The 21,618-nt window shown below is 44.0% G+C and overlaps 1 protein-coding gene across 1 annotated transcript in view; it reads right to left on the reverse strand.

Annotated features, from left to right (window-relative positions):
- The window catches only part of PSTPIP2 (proline-serine-threonine phosphatase interacting protein 2), a 64,677-nt gene that overhangs the window by 5,770 nt on the left and 37,289 nt on the right, over positions 1 to 21,618 (reverse strand). Inside the window, exons 3-9 of the mRNA XM_046025555.1 lie at positions 18,598 to 18,675; positions 15,825 to 15,859; positions 12,126 to 12,232; positions 7,539 to 7,601; positions 3,088 to 3,186; positions 2,467 to 2,512; positions 1,479 to 1,558 (exon numbers count right to left, since the gene is read on the reverse strand). Coding sequence (XP_045881511.1) covers positions 1,479 to 1,558; positions 2,467 to 2,512; positions 3,088 to 3,186; positions 7,539 to 7,601; positions 12,126 to 12,232; positions 15,825 to 15,859; positions 18,598 to 18,675 — 508 coding nt within the window. The remainder of the gene's footprint in view (positions 1 to 1,478; positions 1,559 to 2,466; positions 2,513 to 3,087; positions 3,187 to 7,538; positions 7,602 to 12,125; positions 12,233 to 15,824; positions 15,860 to 18,597; positions 18,676 to 21,618) is intronic.

Consider the following 21,618-nt stretch of genomic DNA (forward strand, 5'->3'; position numbering starts at 1 on the left):
AATACGAAAATTTCTTATTATTTTTATTTTAGAATATTGCGCTTAGAAAGAATCATAGGGAGCCCTGTAATGAATACCCACATATCAACCACCTAGCTTGGTCAACAATTTTGGCCATATTTGCCTCCAATTCTGTTGAAGGCCCTTGTGTGCTTTCCCCAATCTCCATCACCTTCTCCTTCCCCACAGATAACCATTCTCCTAAATGTTATCATTCCCATGCAGGCTTTTTAAAATATGTTTGTGTCCATAAAATGTATACGATATTGCTTTGCATTTTTTTAAACCTTAAAAAGGGGGCCTTAGTCTAGGCTTTTCCATGAGAGTGCAGAATCAAGGACGTAAAACGGAAAAGAGTGTTTTGGAAGGGGGATAGTGACCCACAGTACTAGAGAGTAGATATAAATCAAATAAGATCAGGAAGTGCAAAGGCCTGCTGGACCTCACACCATGGAGACCTCCAGTTCCTCAAGCGAGCAACCCTGAGCGGGTAGGGGTGGGCAGGGGGCATCCCCAGACACAGCAGGCTGGGAAAGGCAAAGGGCAATGAGGATGTGAAGACAACTCCTTCAAGAAGCCTGGCTATGAAGAGAGGAGAAGGTAGCAGATGGGACACTACAGCGAGCAGGTCCTAAAACCAAGAATGAGCGGAGTTATTCAGATGACAAGAGCAGAAGTTCACACGAAAGGCTGTGCACAGGCACGAGGGAAGGACAGCGGGGTGATGGCATCTTGAGCCCAGCTGGCAGGACAGGCTCTTGATAGGGCGGAGGTAGCCCCTTTTCAACTAACGGGAGAAAAGGAAGGGAGGAGGGTGGAGCTCAGTAGCTCTCAAGCTCGAATTTGCATAAGAATCACCTGAGGACTCAGTAACACAAAGCTGAACCCACTCCAACCATTTCTGGTCAGTAGGTCTGAGAATCTGCATCTCTAACAGATTCCCAGGGGATGCTGATGCTACGGGTCCTGGGACTTCACTTCGAGAACTACTGGTAAGAAAAAGATTATGTCTTTATTTTCTCCAGGAAATTGTGGGTCATGTGCTAAAAACAAAGCAGGGGTAATGATGAAATCAAAGGTGTAAGGAGAGTAGAAACTTCTAAAGCCTGCTCCCCTCCTGCCTGCGTTCTCTTTATCCGACAGCAGGTTCAGGTGAGGCTCTGGAAAGAAAACAACTTCATCACCTCTCCCCTGATTCAGCTATGGCGCGTCTGGGCTAACCGAACACGGGAGGAGGTCCTGGGGCAGCATCGGACACAACAGTCAGGGCTGGGATGCGGGAGAAAGATGAGGTCTGGGGGAAAACCCTCCGGTTCCTTCCCTCCTCCACTGAAATTTCCTAATTTCTAATTTGCCCTCAAGCAATTCTATGAGACTTGGGGTCCTCCAATAAACGGAGGGTGCGTTTCTGCCAGGGCGGACTCCCCAGGATCTGGGAGGAAAACCCACCCCCTCCCAAGCAGCTGTCAGTTTGGTACCTCGCAGGCCTTGATGTGCTCGCTCTGCCAGTCTTCGCGGATCTTGTCCAGGGTGCTGACGTGCATCATGTATGTCTTGTCTGCAATGCAGGGGAGGGGCCTGGCTTCAGAAAATGGATGGGACTGGGCCGCGCAGACCCACTGCCCCACCTGCCCCAGTGGAGTAGCACTGAGCTCTCAAGGACCCCGGAGCTCTGAACCCTGGAACGCCACGTCCATCTCTCACTCTCGTAATATCTTTGTGAACCAAGTACTTTCTTTTTAGACATTAAACCAAGCAAGTAGCAAGAAAGGGTTTAAGAGAGGAGAGAGAAGCCTGGCAGGAACCTCAGTCAGGGTTCTCTTTGGCTAATTCAGCCTCAATAGCTTCCTTCCCATTTTCAGAAAATGAAAAATGATCATTTTCATGATCCAGGGAGAGGTGCGGGGGAGAGAACTGTTGAGTTACTTTGGTTTCGGATTTAGATGCTTCCTAAGTGGCCACAGTCATGAGTGTCTTGTCTCCTGCAGGGTACTCTGGGATTAGAGAGCTTTGCAAACACCTGGTTTGGATCTCAGGTTTCAGCCATGACAAGGCCTCCCAACTTCCCTATTCCCTTCATAGCAAAAGTTAGTAAGGCCGAAATTGCTTTTAAGAGAGATGTTCCCCCAATGAGTGAGCACCTGATTTCAAAGAAGCTGCCCCATCACACTCCCCCCTACTCCCGCCCTGTGCCCAACACCACCTTCTCCACCATTCAGTTACAAGTCAGGCCCAAGACCTAAGTTGGGGTGTTGGGACAGAAACTGCTGTCGCAGTTGCTTCCTCTCACTTTCCCAGGTTCTGATACGCCCTCTCTCCCTCTTCCTCTCCTTCCCTCCAGATAGCTCGGTAATCCCACTGTCTGTCTATAAATGATTGTGCGGTCTATAACACTACCTTTCCAGACAGAGTCCGTGGAATCAGCCCCACAAAAACCCTCCCCCATCCCCGGGAGCAGCCCCTCACCCGAGTCTTCTACTGCAGTCTTCGAAGTTGCCAGTTTCACAAAAAGCTGTGAGGACAAAGGACAGAGGAGAAATGCTGGGCCAGACTTCCCTAGGCCAACCAGACTTACAATGACTGCGAAGAGAACAGTGTAGCCCACGTCTTACCTGTGTTTCTCTCAGCAAATCAGTCAACCTGCCCCCTAATCTTATCACCATTGGGCAACAGCCACAGAGCATCTTGCCCTCTGTTTTCCTAAAGACATACCCCCGGCCTCTGGTTCCTGAAAATCTTCTATTCAGATTACGAAAAATAGATAATACACTGAATCAAGAGGCGGCCGGGTTATAAAGAATACTTGAGTTTTGAAGAAAGATGAAAAAAAAAAAACAAAACAAACCCAAAACCTCCCTCCCCAACTTCTTATCACCCCACTCCTTTCCCCCGGCCACACTTCTCTAGCTATTGCCGAACCCAAAAATTGTGACAAGGGATTTTCTGGGTCAGAGGATCCTAGCGGCTCGGAGGAAGATATTGTCAGGGACTTAGGAAGCAGCTCCATTTTTAATGAAGATTATTAACTGGATTCAGTTTCAGATGCATAAATCTCAGCTTTTTCAGGCCGCTGGCTCTCCCAGGTACCTTTTCTTGTTGCTTCGGGTTTACCAGGTTGGCGCTCCGGTGGACAGCCTGCTCTGCCTCATCTTTGTCTCGGCACTTCTGCTCGTAGATCTTCTTTGCCTTTGTTGTTAGAAGCCAAAAGAGGACCAAAACAGGTGAGCAGAATGGAACCCTGCAAAGCAGCCACACCAGCCCACTGGACCCAGCAAAGCACAGGGTCTCGGATCAGCACTGAGGTCACCACTCGATGGTGGGCACTCTGAGGGCAAACACTCTTTCTGATCTCTTTTTGGAAGGTCTCTCCAGCCCTTTTCTAAATTCTGCATGGGGTGGCAACCTGATCAACGAAGTAATCACTCCTATTTGGCAAACACAAAGTGTGGGAGCTTCAAAAACTGACAGAAACCAAAGGTGGGATTTGAAATATGCAAAATCAAGGTAGGTATGTAACCATAAGGTGTGAAATCGAGCAAGTATGTAACCCAAGCCTTGGAACTTAGATGCAATCACTTGGCTGGGGTAATCATAATTATGCCTCAGTATCCCAAGGTGCCCTCCCTAGCAAGTGACAGTGGGGAGGGCACCAATCCCATCGATTCTGGCACGTAGGCATAGCCATGTTCCTTTCTGATTTAAAGAACTATTTTAGCTAGTCTGAAAGTAGGCTATGGTCTATCGTGGGCCATGATTACTACCATGAGTGTAAAAACATTTCTCAAACTATAGCTAGTGAATCAGAGCATTTTCTGTTTCAACTCCTAAACCAAAGTCTTAACTTTGTTTGAACAAAAAAAGCTGCAAATCAGCTAATTAATAAAAATGTTGACCCCCGAAAACTGCTTGACTAAGAACGAAGACTCCTTTGCAGGGATGGTTTGTGCTCATCAAATATTGCACGTGTCTTCTTGCATTTCTTGGCAGCCTCTGCAATTCGGTTGGGGATGACCTTTCAGTAAACAGCCATATAACTCCCTGTACGTGCTACACACACATAGAAATGTCCTAATCTTTCATAATTACAAGCACATGAGATATTCATGCAATAATTTTCCTTTGTAACAATATGTGAGACATTTCTCCATTATCAAGCACAAGCCCTGGAGCTGAACACTTAAATGATTGTAAACACACACACACACACACACACACACACACACACATACACACATACACACGCCATAATTTAACTATCTCTCTATTGGTGGACATTTATCTTCTTTATCATGTTTTTATAACATAAAAATACACTGATTTTATTTTGGGTGGTATGAATTTATCTACACAGGTCAAATTCCTAGAAGTGTCATTGTTTGGTAAAAGGGTATGCATATGACCAACTTCAACTTCCTTCCAAAATGACCACACCAACTGAAACTCCCACCAGCAGCACATGGAGTAAATTTCCTCACTCTCACCAACACCAAGCTTAGACAATATGCCTGATCTTTTCTAATACGAGAGGGAGAATGACAAACACATTTAAAATAAATGAAAAAAATAGACGGTCTTGGCAAAGAAAGAGAACAGCGCAGCAAAGGCAGAGAAGATCAAAATGGTGGGGCGCCTGGGTGGCTCAGTCAGTTAAGCATCTGACTTTGTCTCAGGTCATGATCTTGGGTTCTGAGGCCCATTGGACTCCCTGCTCAGCAGAGAGTCTGATTGTCCCTCTTCCCCTGCCCCTCCTCCTACTTCTGCTTTCTCTCTCAAATAAATAAATACAATTTTAAAAAGATAAATAAAAAAAAACTGGGGCGCCTGGGTGGCTCAGTGGGTTAAGCCTCTGCCTTTGGCTCAGGTCATGATCTCAGAGTTCTGGATCGAGCCCCGCATCGGGCTCTCTGCTCATCAGGGAGCCTGCTTCCCCTCCCCCCGACCCATCTGCCCCTCTGCCTACTTGTGATCTCTCTCTCTGTCAAATAAAAAATAAAATATCTAGGAGTCAGTAAAGTGGAGGATAGAACAATAGAAATTACCTAATCTGAACAACAGAAAAATAGAGCCTCATGGACCTTTGGCACCATAACAGAGGATCTAACGCTCATGTCCTTGCAGCCCGAGAAGAGGAAGGGGGGCTGTGAAAGCACTTGGAGAAATAAATAGCTGAAAACTTCTGAAATTTGGCAGAAGATGTAAACCCTTGGATTCAAGAAGTTGATCAAACCCCAAACAAAATAAGCCCAAAGAAATCCATGTCAAAAACACATAGGTGAACTTTTGAAAACTTAAAAAAAAGAAAGAAAGAAAGAAAGATACCTTATCTATAAGGGAAAACCAATTTGAATTACAGCAGCTTTCTTATCAGAAACCACAGAGGCCACAAGAAACTGGCCCATTTTCAAATATTGATAGAAAAGAACCATCAACACACAATCCTATATATCCAGTGAAAATAGCCTTTAACACTGAAGGGGGAATCAAGACATTCTCAATGGGGCGCCTGGGTGGCTCAGTGGGTTAAGCCTCTGCCTTCAGCTCAGGTCATGATCTCGGGGTCCTAGGATCAAGCCCCACATCAGGTTCTCTGCTCAGCGGGGAGCCCGCTTTCCGCCCTCTCTCTGCCTGCCTCTTCGCCTACTTGTGATCTCTCTCTCTCTCTGTCAAATAAATAAATAAAATCTTAAAAAAAAAAAAAAGACATTTTCAGATGAAGAAAAACTCAGAGTATTTGTTGCTAGCAGACTGTTCCGTAGAATGGCTAAAGGAAGTTCTCTGGGGGCGCTTGGCTGGCTCAGTTGGCAGAGCATGTGCTGCTTGATCTCAGGGTCGTGAGTTCAAGTCCCACACTGGGCATGGAGCCTACTTAAAAAAGAAGTTCTCTAAGCAAAAGGAAACTATAAAAGAAGAAACCTTGGAACATCAAGAGGAAAAAAGGACACACTCAGCAAAAAAAAAAAAAAGAGTAAATACAATAGTCTTCCTTTTTCTTGAGTTTTCTAAATCATTTTTGACAGTCGAAGCAAAAGTTTTAACACTGATATGGCTCTCCGTTTAGGTAGAAGACAGAGTTGAGAAACGTGTATTTCACTAAGGCTTTCTCTTCAATTGTGAGAAAGCTCACCCCAGACCACTCAAAACATAAAAGTGCTGGGAACGATGATTTATTGTCCATCGCCATCTCTGGAATTACACTAACATCACTTCTTATTCATCAGTGGCTTTTGAGGTGTCGTGCATCACAGGTAAGACTGTTGCAGAACACGGTACCTAGATGGCTCAGTCACTTAAGCGTCTGCCTTCAGCTCCCAGGGTCCTGGGATTCAGCCCAAAGTCAGGCTCCCTGCTCAGTGGGGAGCCTGCTTCTCTCTCACTCTCTCCTTCTGCCCTTCTCCTTGCTTGTGATCTCTCTCTTTCTCAAATAGATGAAATCTTTTTTTTTAAGATTTTATTTATTTATTTATTTAACAGACAGAGATCACAAGTAGGCAGAGAGGCAGGCAGAGAGAGGAGGAAGCAGGCTCCCCACTGAGCAGAGAGAGCCCGATGTGGGGCTCAATCCCAGGACCCTGGGATCATGACCTGAGCGAAGGCAGAGGCTTTAACCCACTGAGCCACCCAGGTGCCCTCAAATAGATAAAATCTTAAAAAAAAAAAAAAAAGAATGACGCAGAACAAACCACACATGCCACCAACATTGGTGACATTTTCTTTTGTAACTGGGTTACAAGATAGCATGTCACCGTCTGAGAATATAATGATGTTTCAAAGGCATCACAGATGTTTCAAAACCAGAGTTTACTGTCCCAATTGAACAGACTCACAAAAGCTAGAGGAAGGGTGCTAGCAATCTGTCTTAGCTCTGTCTCGTTAAGTATTTTTTAAAATAAATTATTTAAGGAAGGCTTTTACAGTTCTCAGATCTTGAAACAGGAAGGAGTCACTCAGTAAAATAGGTAAGAAATCCATATTCAAAACAGTCACAGAGAAAAGGCTCAAATCCAACAAGATAAATGGTATCATGGGGTATAGATGCTTTTGTGTCTTGGCCTGAAATATTTAAATTGACCTTCCCAGGTTACCAGAAAGGCACTATTATTTTGCTTCCTCTATCTAGTTTCATCCTCAGTCTTTCCAACGCCTGAAAAAGAAGGAAAGTCAAACTTCTAAAGGTTGTTTTCCCAAACCACTGTACTAATTAATATTATTGAAATGTTCTTTTCAGGAATATGCTTATACACAGGACAGGATTTCACGAAATGTCACCATGCTGAAAAGGAGGCAATAAAGCGAGCCTCAGGGTTGCCTGGGTGGCATAGTCCGTTTGGCGTCCAGCTCCAGGTTTTGGCTCAGGTCATGATCTCAGGTTTCTGGGATCAAGCCCTAGGTCATCCTCGCACTCCGTACTCAGCAGGGAGTCTGCTGGTCCCTCTCCCTCTGCCCCTCCCCTCACTTGTGCACATTTTCTCTCTCTTTCAAATAAATAAATAAAATCTTTTAAAAATAAATACAGAAATAAAAAATAAAGTGAGACTCACATCCATAGTTTTCTTGAACTGTAGGCTTTTTTGTTTATGGGCAGCATCCATTAAAATCTCTGTCTGTGAAAAGAGGACAAGCACTATTAATACAAAAACAAATTACTGTTAATACCAGTTTACTTGAGGACTAAGGGTTCAATGTGGACCATCTCATTTAGTCCTCACACACACTGGAAGGTCGACACGCTATTTATTCCCCCCATTGCCCAAGCGAGGAAACTGCAGCAGAGGCTGAAGCACCTGCGCCTGGTCTTATGGCTGGGTAATGGTGCGGCCGCCTTTGAACGTGGGCAGCCACCAGCTGCCTTAGAACATCGCTGATCCCTGGAGAGGGCTGCTCAGTAAATCCGGAATCAAGGACCTTAGGTTTCAAAAAGGATTTTAAAACTCTTGTTAAGGCATCATTCATTTTTTAAAAGAGGTCTTTGGTCTGTAAACCTATGTCAGCTTCATCAATGGCACACCCTTAACCAGCAAGGAACCCAGGCAGGATGAAGAGAAGATAAGTCTGTAGGACAGCTAAAGAAGGTGTTTTCTTTACCCTCATCTAATCCAGGAAAGGTAAAGTACTCTGCTGAGTTCAACTGGGAGCAATTTCTTTGTTGTGGCTGTGATGTTAACACTTTCATTACTCAAAACAATGCAGCAAATAATAAAAATGTATGTCAGACATAACCGAAGCTCCCATTTACCAGGGAGTATCATGTGCTAAGCAGTTTCCATGCATCCCAGCGATTGTGAATTCTCTTGTCTCCGTTTTCTTGACAGTAAACGGAGGTGTATTAACTTACCCATGCAAGTAGTGCAGTTGGGACTTGGGCACAAACTGACTCCTGTGCCCTTGTTCCTAATCATTACCCTAACTACCACGATCCCTTATGATAGCTCTATAAAGCCAAATGGGTATATAAAAGACTAAGAGATGCAATCATTCCAAATGAGCTATGGCATTGCTCTTGTGCAAAATGGAGCCATGCAAAACAGTAATATTGAAAATGATATTCAAATGTGATATCTCTTTCTTCTGGAAAGTTGAATTTTTGTCTGTTACCAACACAAATTTCAAGATATCTGAATGGAATGTCTGGCATGGTCTCATTTCAAACATAAATTTCATGTAATACATGAAATTCACCAGGCTGGGGGGTCAGGGGTGGACAAGGGATCGTCAGAGAACAGAGGAGTCATCTTCTAGCCCAGCAGAAATCAAGGGACCAAGAAGTAGCTATGCATCTACTAAGAGTGAAGACGCTGAAGGCCCAGAGAACAGACATGAGCCCCGCATGCAAAAACTCATGGGAAGGTCCTTGCCATCACAGACAGGAAGCTGTGTGGTTCACATGACTGTCTATGTACCTCTGCCAGGAGGAGGAACTGGGTTTATTTGTTAATGGTTTCTAATTCTCCCTGGAGCAGATCAGTTAGCGATGATGGTCTAGTCTGCCGTCTTTTCCAGACCAGATATACACATTGCCATTCTTTCAGTTTGGGAGCTGAATATAACTATGTTATAGTTTATGGCCCCAGCCAGGCCTTCTTGTGTCCAGTTTGCACATAACACGTGCTTCAGGCACCACTAAGATGGCCACGAAGTCTTATTAATTAGCCAGAACATTTCCGTTTCTCTTCTTCTCTGCCTTCGAGGATGCCTGGCATCTGTATCTGAACAGGACCCTAGAGAGGCAGTCTGGCTCTCACCTGACAGGTGCGACCCTAGGGCCCAAGAGGTGATATTGCTTAAGGTCATTCAGTGACACCGAGTCCAGCTCTTTGATTAAAGCCTCCTCAGGTCTGTATTCACTTACAGAGGGACCTAGTCACGGCAAGTCTTCTAAGGCCAAAACCAGTGGAAATCAAATTGCTGTGTTATTGATAACACAAAGTAGTGCGAGAACTATCACTCCTGTTCTAAGGTAGGGAAAAGCGAGAGGGCAGGGGAAAGAAAGAAGAGATATATAAATGACCTAAATGACCCTATGGTAAATTATTGAAAGAGCTGTTCAGTGGTCTGTGTGTCTGTCTGTCTACATTCAGACTGTATTCAGAAAGCAGGTCACTCTGTACAACCCAGGCGGTTCCTTTCTTCAGAGATGGCTTGTTACACAGGCAGAACAACATGGCACCATGATCATCCCAGTCTTAGCTGAGACGTAGAACAGAATATGGGCATCAGAGGAGAGCCCCTGACCATGTGCTGTCCCTTCAAGAGACAAGCTTCAAGGTCTCCCCCCAGGAAGCCTCCCCAGCCTCACTGATGAGGTCAGGTGTCCCACTGTACGTTCATGTGGCCTCTGCACCTTCCCTACTAGTTAAGGTTCATCGTGCTTTATCATGATGACTATGTCACATCAGTCTCTAGCCATGCTCTACACTCACGGAGGGAAGGCTGACCGTGTCTGTACTGTTCACCACCACAGAAATCTAGTTGTCTAAGCGAGTACACCATTAACTTCTGATCAGCCCTTCGGCCTACACTTCCCCTTCCCCCCAAGTTTCAAAAAGAAACCAACTGATGAGGATGCTGGGTGGCTCAGTCAGTCAGGGTCCCGCATAGGGCTCCCAACTCAGCGGGGAGCCTGCTTCTCCCTCTGCTTGGTGCTCTCCCTGCTTGTGCTCACTCACTCTTTCTCCCTGTCTGACAAATAAATAAATAAAATCTACAAAAAAAAAAAAAAAAGAAAGAAACCAACTGATGGCTTTCCTTGATAAGTGGAAATGGCTTAATTTCCAAAAAGTGGAAAACCAAAGCATGCAGGGTTGGGCCAGTGAAAATGAGAAGTTAGCACTGATATATTTTCTCTCAAAGTTTGATTTGAAAAAACAAATGTGTCTAAATACAGAAGTGGTACAACCCAGACAGAGTCCATCGTGACACAAGTAACTGCAAATTTATTAATAAACTTTGGACTTCCCCAAGAAAGCTCCGAAGGCACTCTTCTGCACAAGAGAGCACACAGGATAGAGGGAACGGGGATGCCAGCAGTGGCTTGAACACTGGCTCCTCTATTACGTAACAGAATTCAGACCATATTCTTCGAGCTACAAGAATTTGGTCTTTGTAACTTGTTAGGAAGGGAAGTTTCAGAAGCCTTGCAAAATGAACAGAAGACTCCCTGAAGTGACCGAGGCCACCGAAGGCACTCGGAACGATGAGGAAATGGCCCTCTGCTCCTCTTCCTGGAAATCATGCATGCATAGACTCTGACTGCCTAAGGCATTTTTGCCTCTGAAAAATGGTTATTCCTCTAGGTAGGTGGGAGGGCTGGCAATGTCAGCCAAAAACAGTGTGACTCTCCCATGGGTGCGTATAATATGCATATTATTTCTGCTCTGAGAAAAAATAAAAGAGGAGGCCAGATGCACCTCTCAAACCTGACACATGAAGCGGGAGTATGTATGAAGCCACAGGACGTGGTGTTCCCTACAAGTTAGTGTCCACACTTCCTTCCCCCACAAGAGGCACAGCTGTAAGAGCAGCTCGGGGATGACCGTAGATGAAGGCAGCCAGGCTCCTAAGATGCTGTTACCCAGTCCAAATGCCAAGTAGTCACCAAAGAAGCTGGAATTAGAATCTGACCTAGAGCCGTAGGCAACGTTGCTGAGGTTGATGTACGGTAGAGTCAGCCTGAACCGCTGGATGTTTCATTATATACACACACTACAGACAATGACCTTCAGATGGCCAGGAGCCAGGATGAGGATGGCTTTCCAAAAAGTCCATGCAGAGCTGTCTGGGAGACCAGGCTAGAAATCTTTGGATGCCGAATAGGAAAGAGCATGTCCCCCCATGAGAAGCTGAGGTTCCAACCTTGTAGGCCAGATATAAAAAAGAAATGTTGAAGGTCCCCTCTTGGCAGCCAGGCCAACATGGATATATAAGTCATTTAGGAACAAAATAGAAGAGAGTCAGGATAGTGGCTAGTCTAGTCTAAGGAACACTTTATGATTATAAAACTGGATTTCTTTCCTGATCCTTATAACTTCTCAAAAGTTTGCCAGTTTTATTAGCTCTGCTTACTCCTGTGTCCTTCCGTGTAATCCAACAGAGTAAATCCCATCAATGGAGAAGAGCCTATGCACACCTGCTTTGAAGACAAACAGGACTTGCATTTCTCAGGGCCTCAGTTTCCCTATTATAAAATAAGGCGTTTGGATTGCATGGTCTCTGGGAGAATGTAAGTCTTTTCCATGTCTTACCCTTCCCTTACTGCCTCATCCAGAGGAGGAGTATGATCTGGGAACCCTCTGGGTTCAATTCCCTAGATTCTACTGAAGACAGAGGGCTCCCCCTTGCCAGCCACAGTCGGAATAGTGGCAGCAGATATGAAAAGAAGAGGCAGGCAGGCCAGTACCCTAAATTCTCCAAGAATTCAAAGAGAACTGACCCAGATGCAAATGGGCACGGTGACATAACCATCTAGATTGGGTCTCCATGTGGTTTCCCAATAAATAATCTCATAGGTTGGTTAAAAGAAGAGCATGGCTGCATGAAGGCAGGAAAAAGCCAAGGAGCCTGATGAACAAACAAGCTTGGAGTTTTATGTCACAGGAGAAGCAACCTCTTCACACATACACAAATCCAACCTTTTTCCGTTGTAGCTTTTGCTTTTCCCTGAATTCTTCCATCTTCCTGGCCTCTTCTCTTAGAGTCTGGGCAAGCTGAATGTGACATTGGGCCACACTGTCTACTTCTGCAAAAAGAATTAAAAAAAAAAAGACAAAACAAAAAACAATACACAAGATCTACATATGTCTGAATTCAAATATACAAAACCGCATAAAACATATACACAAAATACTGGAGCAAGCGGTAAAAAGAACACACTTCAATTGGTCAGCATTTATTGAGTGTTTCCATGTGCCCAGCTTTGCCTTGGCCACCAAGACCAAAGCTAGGAAATCCTTTAGCTTAGAAGATATCACAAAACTCACTACAATTTCAAATTCAATACTTATTTCACATTAGATGACTCTAATAGTCTTTCTATCTCTAACATGACCCTGAGCATTTGTGAGAAAGGTCATACACGAAAATTTTGGCTATCAGTAGTTACTTCTAGGTAGAAAAATGACTGGTGATTTCTTCCCCTTATTTTCTAAGATCTTTGCAATGAGCATGGCCTATCTTTATAACAACAACAACAAAATTCTTATTTTACTTGTTCTAAGAAAACTAATTGAAGCTAGAAAGACTGACAGATCTGACCTAAGAAAAAATTTTAAACTTGTGTGTGTCAGAACAACCTTGAACAAGGTTTGAAGATACATGACAAATTGGAAAAAAATATTAGGAACTTATATTAAAAAGAGTAAATAGCTATATAAAAGAATTTTATGACTCAAAAGAAATATATATATATGTATATATATCCATATATATCCATATATATATATATATATATATATATATATATATATATACATTCCATTATAAAAAAACTTCTTGGGGCACCTGGGTGGCTCAGTGGGTTAAAGCCTCTGCCTTCGGCTCAGGTCATGATCCCAGGGTCCTGGAATCGAGCCCCTCATCGGGCTCTCTGCTCAGCAGGGAGCCTGCTTTCCTTCCTCTCTCTCTGCCTGCCTCTCTGCCTACTTGTAATCTCTGACAAATAAATAAACAAAATCTTTTTTAAAAAAAATAAATAAATAAAAATTTTAAAACTGCTTAAAGAACATGATTTTTTCTTAAAGATTGGCTAAATGGCCAATAAACATTTGAAAATGTATTCAGCCTTAACGCTATTGAAGGAAATGTAAAACTTGAAACCCCAGAATATATAATTTTTTGCTTTTAAGTTGGGGAAATTTTTTGAAGTGTGAAAATTCTTCATTTTGGCAAGCATGGGAAAAAACAGCACCTTTGGTGGAGGGAAAAATCAGTACAACCTTTCTGGAGGAAGTCTGGCATTTTGTAAGATCAAAATTTTCTTTCTTTCTTTTTTTTTTTTTTTGAAGATCTCATTTTTTTTTTAAGATTTTATTTATTTATTTGACAGAGAGAGAGAGATCACAAGCAGGCAGAGAGAGAGGAGGAAGCAGGCTCCCTGCTGAGCGGAGAGCCCGATGCGGGGCTCGATCCCAGAACCCTGAGATCATGACCTGAGCCGAAGGCAGAGGCTTTAACCCACTGAGCCACCCAGGCGCCCCTTGAAGATCTCATTTTTAAGTAATCTCTGTACTCAGTATGGAGCTTCAACTCAAAATCCTGTGAGATCAAGAGTCACATTCTCCACTGACCAAGCCAGCCAGGTGCCCCTCAGAACTTTCTAATATGAAAGATCTATGCAGACCTATATGAATTGAAATGGGAAGATGCTTAGATAATATTCAGAAAAACAAATTGTAGAGAGCTGGGTATAGTATGATCCCATTCATACAAAAACTCATGTCTATGTGTGTGTGTCTGTCTGCAATTTAAGAAAGAGAAGGAGAATTATAAATGCATTGAGAAAGGTCTAGAGAGATAACCTACTAAACTTCTAGCATGATTAAAACATTGAAATTTTCAGGGGCACCTGGGTGGCTCAGTCAGTTAAGCATCTGACTTTGTCTCAGGTCATGATCTTGGGTGCTGAGGTCCATCGGGCTCCCTGCTCAGCAGAGAGTCTGCTTGTCCCTCTCCCTCTGCCCCTCCTCCTGCTTCTGCTTTCTCTCTCAAATAAATAAATAAAATTTTAAAAAGATAAAAAAAGAAGAACTGAACAGAAATTTTAGAACTAAAAAAACACACTAATGGAGATTAAAAAAAAAAAAAAACTCAGTGGGTGAGCTTAAGAATGGAAGAGACAGGGGCACCTGAGTGACTCAGTGGGTTAAGCCTCTGCCTTCAGCTCAGGTCATGATCCCAGGGTCCTGGAATCAAGCCCTGCATCTGGCTCTCTGCTCAGTGGGGAGCCTGCTTCCTCCTCTCTCTCTGCCTGCCTCTCTGCCTACCTGTGATCTCTGTCTGTCAAATAAATAAAATCTTCAAAAAAATTGATATTTTCCTTTCAGAATTGATTTTAAAACATAGGATCTGTCCTCACCTCTTAGATTCTGTACCACTGAAACAGTATCATCCTATTTATTTATATGAATAGACATCTTTGTGTATAATTTTAATTGCATAAAAACATCTGGAGTCACATTCACCAATAACTGCTTATCGCTAGGAAGTGAAGTTCAAATGTTCACTATCTTCTCAAGAGTTGTCTAACTAGTTAGTTGTTTGTTTGAATTTTTAAGATAAATATATATAAATGTGTGGTTTTTTTAATAAAAAGGAAATAAAACTATTTTGGGGGGAAAAAGAAAATAAGTCAAGTATGAACAAGTTTATAGGCTTAGGAGACCCAGTCTAGGCTGAAGCTCCCTTGGCCCACATGTTCAGGCTTGTGGGTATCTAAGAAACATGAAACATAAAAAATACTTCCACGTGGAGAAATGTAATTATTAGTGGTTAAAGAGGGAAGAAGACACCTTCTATGGAAAAGTTAGGATGAATATCTATTTAGCTAATATTTACAAACATCTAGAACCAGTCAACTAGCTACAGAAACATTTAAGCACATATCACATCTACAGTGTCATGTTAAAATCGCTAGCTTGGAAGCACCAGGTATTGGGAAGAACAGAAAGCCTTAAAGGCACTTTCTGGGAATTGGCCTGGGGACTATTAGAACTGAAGTAGGGGGCGCCTGGCTGGTCAGTTGGTAGAGAGTACAACTCTTGATCTTGATCCACGACCATGAACTCAAACCCCATGTTGGGTGTAGAGATTACTTTAAAAGAAAAAAAGAAAGAAAGAAAAAAGAAAAGGAAGAAGAAAAAGAAAAAAAAGAAGTGGGGACGCCCGGGTGGCTCAGTAGGTTAAGCGTCTGGAAGTCATGTCCTGGAGGTCAGGTCCTGATCCCAGAGTCCTGAGATGGGCCTCCCTGCTCAGCGGGGTGTCCGCTTCCTCCTCTCCCTCTGCTCCTCCTCCCCTGCTGTGTTCTCTCTTTCTCAAATAAATAAATAAATAGAACTGGACAGGACCCCTTGAAGGCCAAAGTGCCAGGGTCTTGCCCTGGATTTCAAGTGTGAGAACCGCTTCTCTAAGGGAGTCAAATGCACATGACAACGCAGGGGTGTGGAGGGTGGGTTCTCCTGCTCGTTTCAACTCTGCAGACCTCCTTCTCACCTTGGGAGCTGCTCTAACTTTTTTTTCACCCAATATGAGATCGCTGTTCAAATTCAAACCCACGTCTGGGACAGACAGACTCAGCATTGCCAGGGCCAGCAAACACAGTTTAGAGAATCACTTACGCTGCTTGAAGACCTCCAGGGCCCGCTTCAGGGTGCTAAAAAGCAAGCACATGTATAGTTTCAGTTCTGGAAACTGGCTGTGCAATTTCATAATGCCACCGCATGCTTCTCTCTGCCTGAATCTCACGGCCTGCCAACTCACTGCCTGTGAGCTTGGGAAGACCACAAAGGATCAAGACATTGGCTGTTCACTTTGCTCTTTCTCACTCTCTCAATCCCAGGCATAAGCTTCTCCACTGTCCACCTGGGTAGAGCAAGATGCCAAAATTCCTTATGCTTCCTTTCCCCCAATGGTATGATAGGAGTTATGGTCCCTTTCTCATAAGAATACCGGTCCTTCTCTAAGGTATGATCATTAGAAATATAGATACAAGCCAGTAAAGGAAGCGTTCAAACTCTGGCTCCTTATCGCCCCCTGTTTCATTCATTCATCAACCATGTGCTCCTTGAACATAAACTATGGGCCATATGTTGTGGCAGATGTCAAAGGTTCAATGGTACAAGACAGACATGGTCCCAGACCTCAGGCTCTAATGGGGGAGACACTAAACACATTGCATTAGTGTTCCATTGCTGAATAACAAAGTACCACAAATTTAGCAGCTTAAAACAACAGACATTTATTACCTCACGGTTTTGGTGGGGAAAGACCCTGACTCATTTTTCACACCTTTTCTTGATCTCCCCCATCCTCTTATAGCCCATGGCCCCTCCACCTGGGGAGACCCCCCTTGCCTGTTGTTTGAGTTTTCCCCCATCCTACACTTTTTAAATAAACCCTCTGAGGTCACTTAGCCCCGGGAATGTTCATACTCATGCTGCCTTCATAGAAGCAGATATCAAGCAGTGGGCTCAGTCAGGCCCCCCAAGTAGGAATGGAACTTTGTGAATTCACTGTCCCCCAGCCCCCACAGCATAAGATCATGGATCACTTCCTATATGTATATATGTGTGCAGCAAGTTTTGTTACTTTGCAAAGTAAAAACCCTTGTCTTTTGCAGCTGACCACATCTTCTAGCTCTTTCGCTTTTGCTGCTCTGTTCATTTATCCCAAAAGCAAGTGTGAGAACCGTTGCTCTAAGGGAGTCAAATGCACATGACAAATGCCTTTTCTCCATGCCTTTCTCACACAAATATTCCCAACTATTACAAAGACATCGAGCAGAAAAACATAACTGCACATTCTTCGTTCACTTTACCCATCTAATGATACGAACACAATGTACTAGAAAGTATCCCATCGGACAAATGTGCCAGTGGTCCAGAAGTATGAATGAGCTTCACGAAGCACAGACTTACTACTGGAATTAGTGAGATACACAGAGGGATATGGCAGCAGGTACAACCAGAAGTCTTTCTCAATGGGGAGTCGTGGAGCTGAAACCCTGCCTTACCCATAAATCGTTCAGGTGTAAATTTTTCTCCCACTTGAAGGGCCACTAAAAGGGCAGTCCAAATAGCTCTTTCATTTGTCATTAACATTGTTGCCTCATATGATCACTTAATTCCTATTTCCCTTGTTCAGGGCATGATGACAATCCAGAGACAGAATCGGAACCTTGGGAATGGTGGCCTAGCAATGCCGTCTCCTCTCTTCCCTAGGGTTCTTCATTGTGGGAAGAGAAAATATCCTACCACCCTTTAAATAAGCGCTTTGGCCTTAAACCCTAACGCAGCCCCTTAGAGACCCGAGTTTCTCTGTGTGGTCCGGGAGATGGAAAAGTCTAACTAGTCCACACAGAAACAGAGTCTGCACTCTTATCCAGGGCCCCTTCCTAAAGATCATCCTTGAGGTACCAGAAACAGATGTCACCTAAATAACCTTTCATGTCAACCATAGAGACACCATTGCCAGGAATCATTCCCTATTGCATCTTTCTCTCCGAGCTACACTCTTAGGAGGAACACTGACTGCCATTTTTCACAGAACAGAGAGAACAATGCAGAGGCTCTCTATGAATCTGCTAAGTTAGAGGTCAAATGTGTATGAATATAATAAATATCATTTTGGATCAGGGCGCCTGGGTGGCTCAGTTCCTTAAGCATCTGACTCCTGGTTTTGGCTCAGGGCCTCATCTCAGGGTCCTGGAATTGAGCCCCGCACCAGGCTCCCTGCTCAGCAGGGAGTCTGCCTGAGATTCTCTCTCTGCCTCTTCCCCCAATGCTCGTTCTCTCACTTCCTCTCTCTCAAATAAATATGTAAATATTTTTAAAAATATATATCAATTTGGATTAGACTCATTCTGCTAAACATTGAAGAGCTCAATAAATATCAATGCAGGAGCCCGTATGACTGCCCATGAAGCCACCAGCCCTGTAGATGAGAGGCAGTGTGTCCTAAAGCCCTATCTGTATTCAGTGAGTGAGGAAAAATAAATCCCCGTACAGAAACCTCCCATCAGTGGTGAGAACTATAAAATGGCACAAAGACCATCTCTCACAGTTGTCACAAACAGCATGTGCGTGGTGCCTAAGCCCCTCTATTAAACGTCTAGTATAAAATTAATATAATCCTCCCTATGAAACAGTATACATAGAAAAAGACTTCAAATTAAGTCTAGAAGGTTTTACTAATGGGTCGTGGCTTCATAGTTCATTTGAGCCTTCTTTCTATTTTTCTGTATTTTTCACAACTGGAAATAAGGGGGGGAACACTTATAAATTGTTTTCACCCAACACACGTCACCCCATGGGCCAGCTCTGTCTGCTGAAGTGATGGGGGCTCCCAGCAGTACTGGGCAACCAGGAGCCCAGAACAAAGCGTGGCACCTACTTGATCTCCGACTGTCCACACGGCTTCTTCCTGGAGAGGTTGAGAAGGTCTTTGCCATACTTCTCTTCAATCGATGCCCTGAGGGGAACAGGAGAGAGCTCTGAGTCCTTCTTGGGGTTGATTCTTAGTTAAAACACATGGCCCTCCCCTCGAGGACAACACTGCACCTGTGATGGGAGAAACTCAGATACAAACCAGTCTCTAAAAGGCAGAACTCCCTCTACCCAACCGGAAGAACTGTGAGAAGACCAGTAGGCCTTCATCTCTAAGTCGCCAGCATGGACATCACAGCCTGACCAGCACAGGCTAGGGCATTACAGACTAATTCTTTAAAACTATGACCCAAGGATTTATTTGACAAAAATTGATTTTTATTTATATTTATATACATACACTTAAGTGGAATAAGATATTTCCACCAAATGCTGTGCTCCTGAGGCTCACCGCTCCTCCCATGTTCTCAAAGAGTATCCTTTTAACCATCCTATAGAGTTCCTCATTCATAGTTAATTCAAAGACGTAGCTAAACTGCAGCAATGCGAGGGAAATTTCAGAATACAGGCTCTGCAGTTGGCAGGTCTCACAAGAACAACTGATTGTTACTTGGTGCAGCATGGTCTGTCTAATGTGCCAAATATCCCCATTCCCCATCCATTATGGTGTCCGAGGGACCATAGCAGGTACACTGTACCAGATTCCAGGACCCGATTTTCCTAGGTTTGAAACCAGATCTATCCTTTCTTCATTGTGTGACCTTAGACAAGTTACAAAACCCCTCCGAGCCTCAGTTTCTTCAGCTGTAAAATAAGGATGATAAAACTCACCACACTGGGTTAGTAGGAGAATGAATGAGATAATGTATGCAAAATATATGGTAGTTTATATGTGTATCTGGCAAGCCTTCACTAAGTGGCAGCTAGTAACATAGTCTCATTTAATTGCCCCTAGCTACTGGCTGCAGGGTGATGATCCTCATTTTTATATTCTTCGTTTCCTGCTCATATCAGGAGCTTGGTATATAAGCTGACCCCATCCGGGGTTCTACGGGTGAGAGAGTCCACAGACGAGAGGTACAAGGGACAAAATACGTTCATTTCTTTGTTAACCAGTGGAAGACCTCAGACTGGAATGTTCTATAGAATGCTTCCTAAAAGGAAGAAGGAGGGAGGGGAGGAGGAAGGGGGGATGATGGTTGGGGGAGAAGAAGAGAAGGTGCGGGGAATTTGACCTGGACTTTGAAGGATGGGGAGAATTCACTTAGGCATCAGGGAGAAGGGAGGACATCCAGGTGGAAAATAATGGAGTAAATATGTACAGGCAGAGAACTCCAAAACATACTAATCAACTCTGGCTGGCATAGAGAGAGTGGCTGTACTGAGTGAGAATGTATGAAACAGAAAGAAAAGGAAGGGAAAGAACAGTTCTGCACAAGGAACAAGCACAGCCTCCCGGAAGGTCACCTGCCCTTCTGCCCAGAGCTGATGAGTCATAAGCTCACGGTCTCTGTGTGTGAGGCCTCTGGAGCTGCCAGTTTGTAAGTTCCCATGGTAAGTTAATTACCCAACTTCATTCAGAAAGCTACTCTTCTGGGGTGCCTGGGTGGTTCAGTTGGTTAAGCGCTGACTCTTGGTTTCGTCTCAGGTCATGATCTCAGAGTCCTGGGATGGAGCCCTGAATCGGGCTCCTTGCCCAGCAGGGTGTCTGTTCTCCCTCTCCCCCTTCCCCCTGCTTGTGCACCATGCTCTCTCTCTCTCTCATGCACATTCTCTCTCAAATAAATAAATAAAATCTTTTAAAAAAAAAGATTCTCTCTCTCTTTCTCTTGCCCTCACCAACTTGTGCATTCTCTCGTGCTCTCTTAAAAAAAAAAATAACTAAATAAAGTTGAATAAAATAATAGGGCAGTGATATTTGAAAAACTTTTCTTTTATGCATGTGTGTACTAGGTGGCAGTGTAAAATTTTTTTATTATTTCTTCTTTAAGAAACTTTTTTTCTCTTTTTTATTTTATTTCTTGAGGGTTTCATTTTAAAAAAAACAGGTGGACATCCCTGATTTCCATCACCATCCCCATTGTGTCAGGGGTCTCTTGAGTGGTCCTGCCTGGACAACAGAAGCTTCGGTCAGTATCCAATGCCTCCTCATGCTGGTTCCTTCCCGAGAAAATGGATAAAAACCCTTCCTGGAGGAGGAGCTCAAAAATCCAGGGACGTTCTGGAATCTGTGTATCTTATTGTTGTGAAATGCCTGTTTGGTGCTACCTTGTCAGAGCTCTGCTGGAGAGAGGAGGAAGCCCACCTCCTGTGCCCATCAGGAGAAAGGAACACTGTAAGTTGGTGTCACCATTATCAACCAGCTTGAGTAGGAGAGGGAGGCTGGTCCCACAAAGGAGGGGGTACCAGCTCCCTGAAGCCTGAGGGTTGGTGGACCTCTTTCCACACAACCCTCCAGCCAGGGCTCCAGTTCCCTGGGGACATTCAAGGGTCAGACAACCATAAAAGTGTGACATTACCCAATGTTCTCTTGAGAAGAAAATAAAAACACTTAATGGAAAAACACATTGACATCTGGATCTCCAAGTTATCACCTCTTACTCAGTGTGATACAAACAGAATCTGTTCACTAGTTTGGGTCCCAGCAATGACCCCAATCTTGGGCCAAAAATCCCTCCTAGGTGCTCCTTCAAACAGAATCACTGGGAAACTGAGTATTCTGCTGGGATAAGATTTTCCACAAAACTAACTTACCCCACTAAGTATGGAATTTTTTTTTAAGTCCTATCCATTAAAAAAAGAAAAGGAAAGGAAAAGTCCTCTAAACTGGCATGGACCGCCCTGAACACCAAGCCCCCCTGCCCACCGGGATGCTGCAACCCGCCACCATCTTTCTCACGGTTCTGTGGCCCCGCCAGCCCACCCCAGCCTCTGAATCAGCTCAGTCTTGCTCTTCTCCCACAGACACGAGGCTACTCCTCCACCTATGAAATCCACGCTGCCCTCAGAGGGCCCTCAAAGGTCCTGT

The sequence above is a fragment of the Meles meles genome, chromosome 12 (genome assembly GCF_922984935.1).
Source record: "Meles meles chromosome 12, mMelMel3.1 paternal haplotype, whole genome shotgun sequence".
NCBI lineage: Eukaryota > Metazoa > Chordata > Mammalia > Carnivora > Mustelidae > Meles > Meles meles.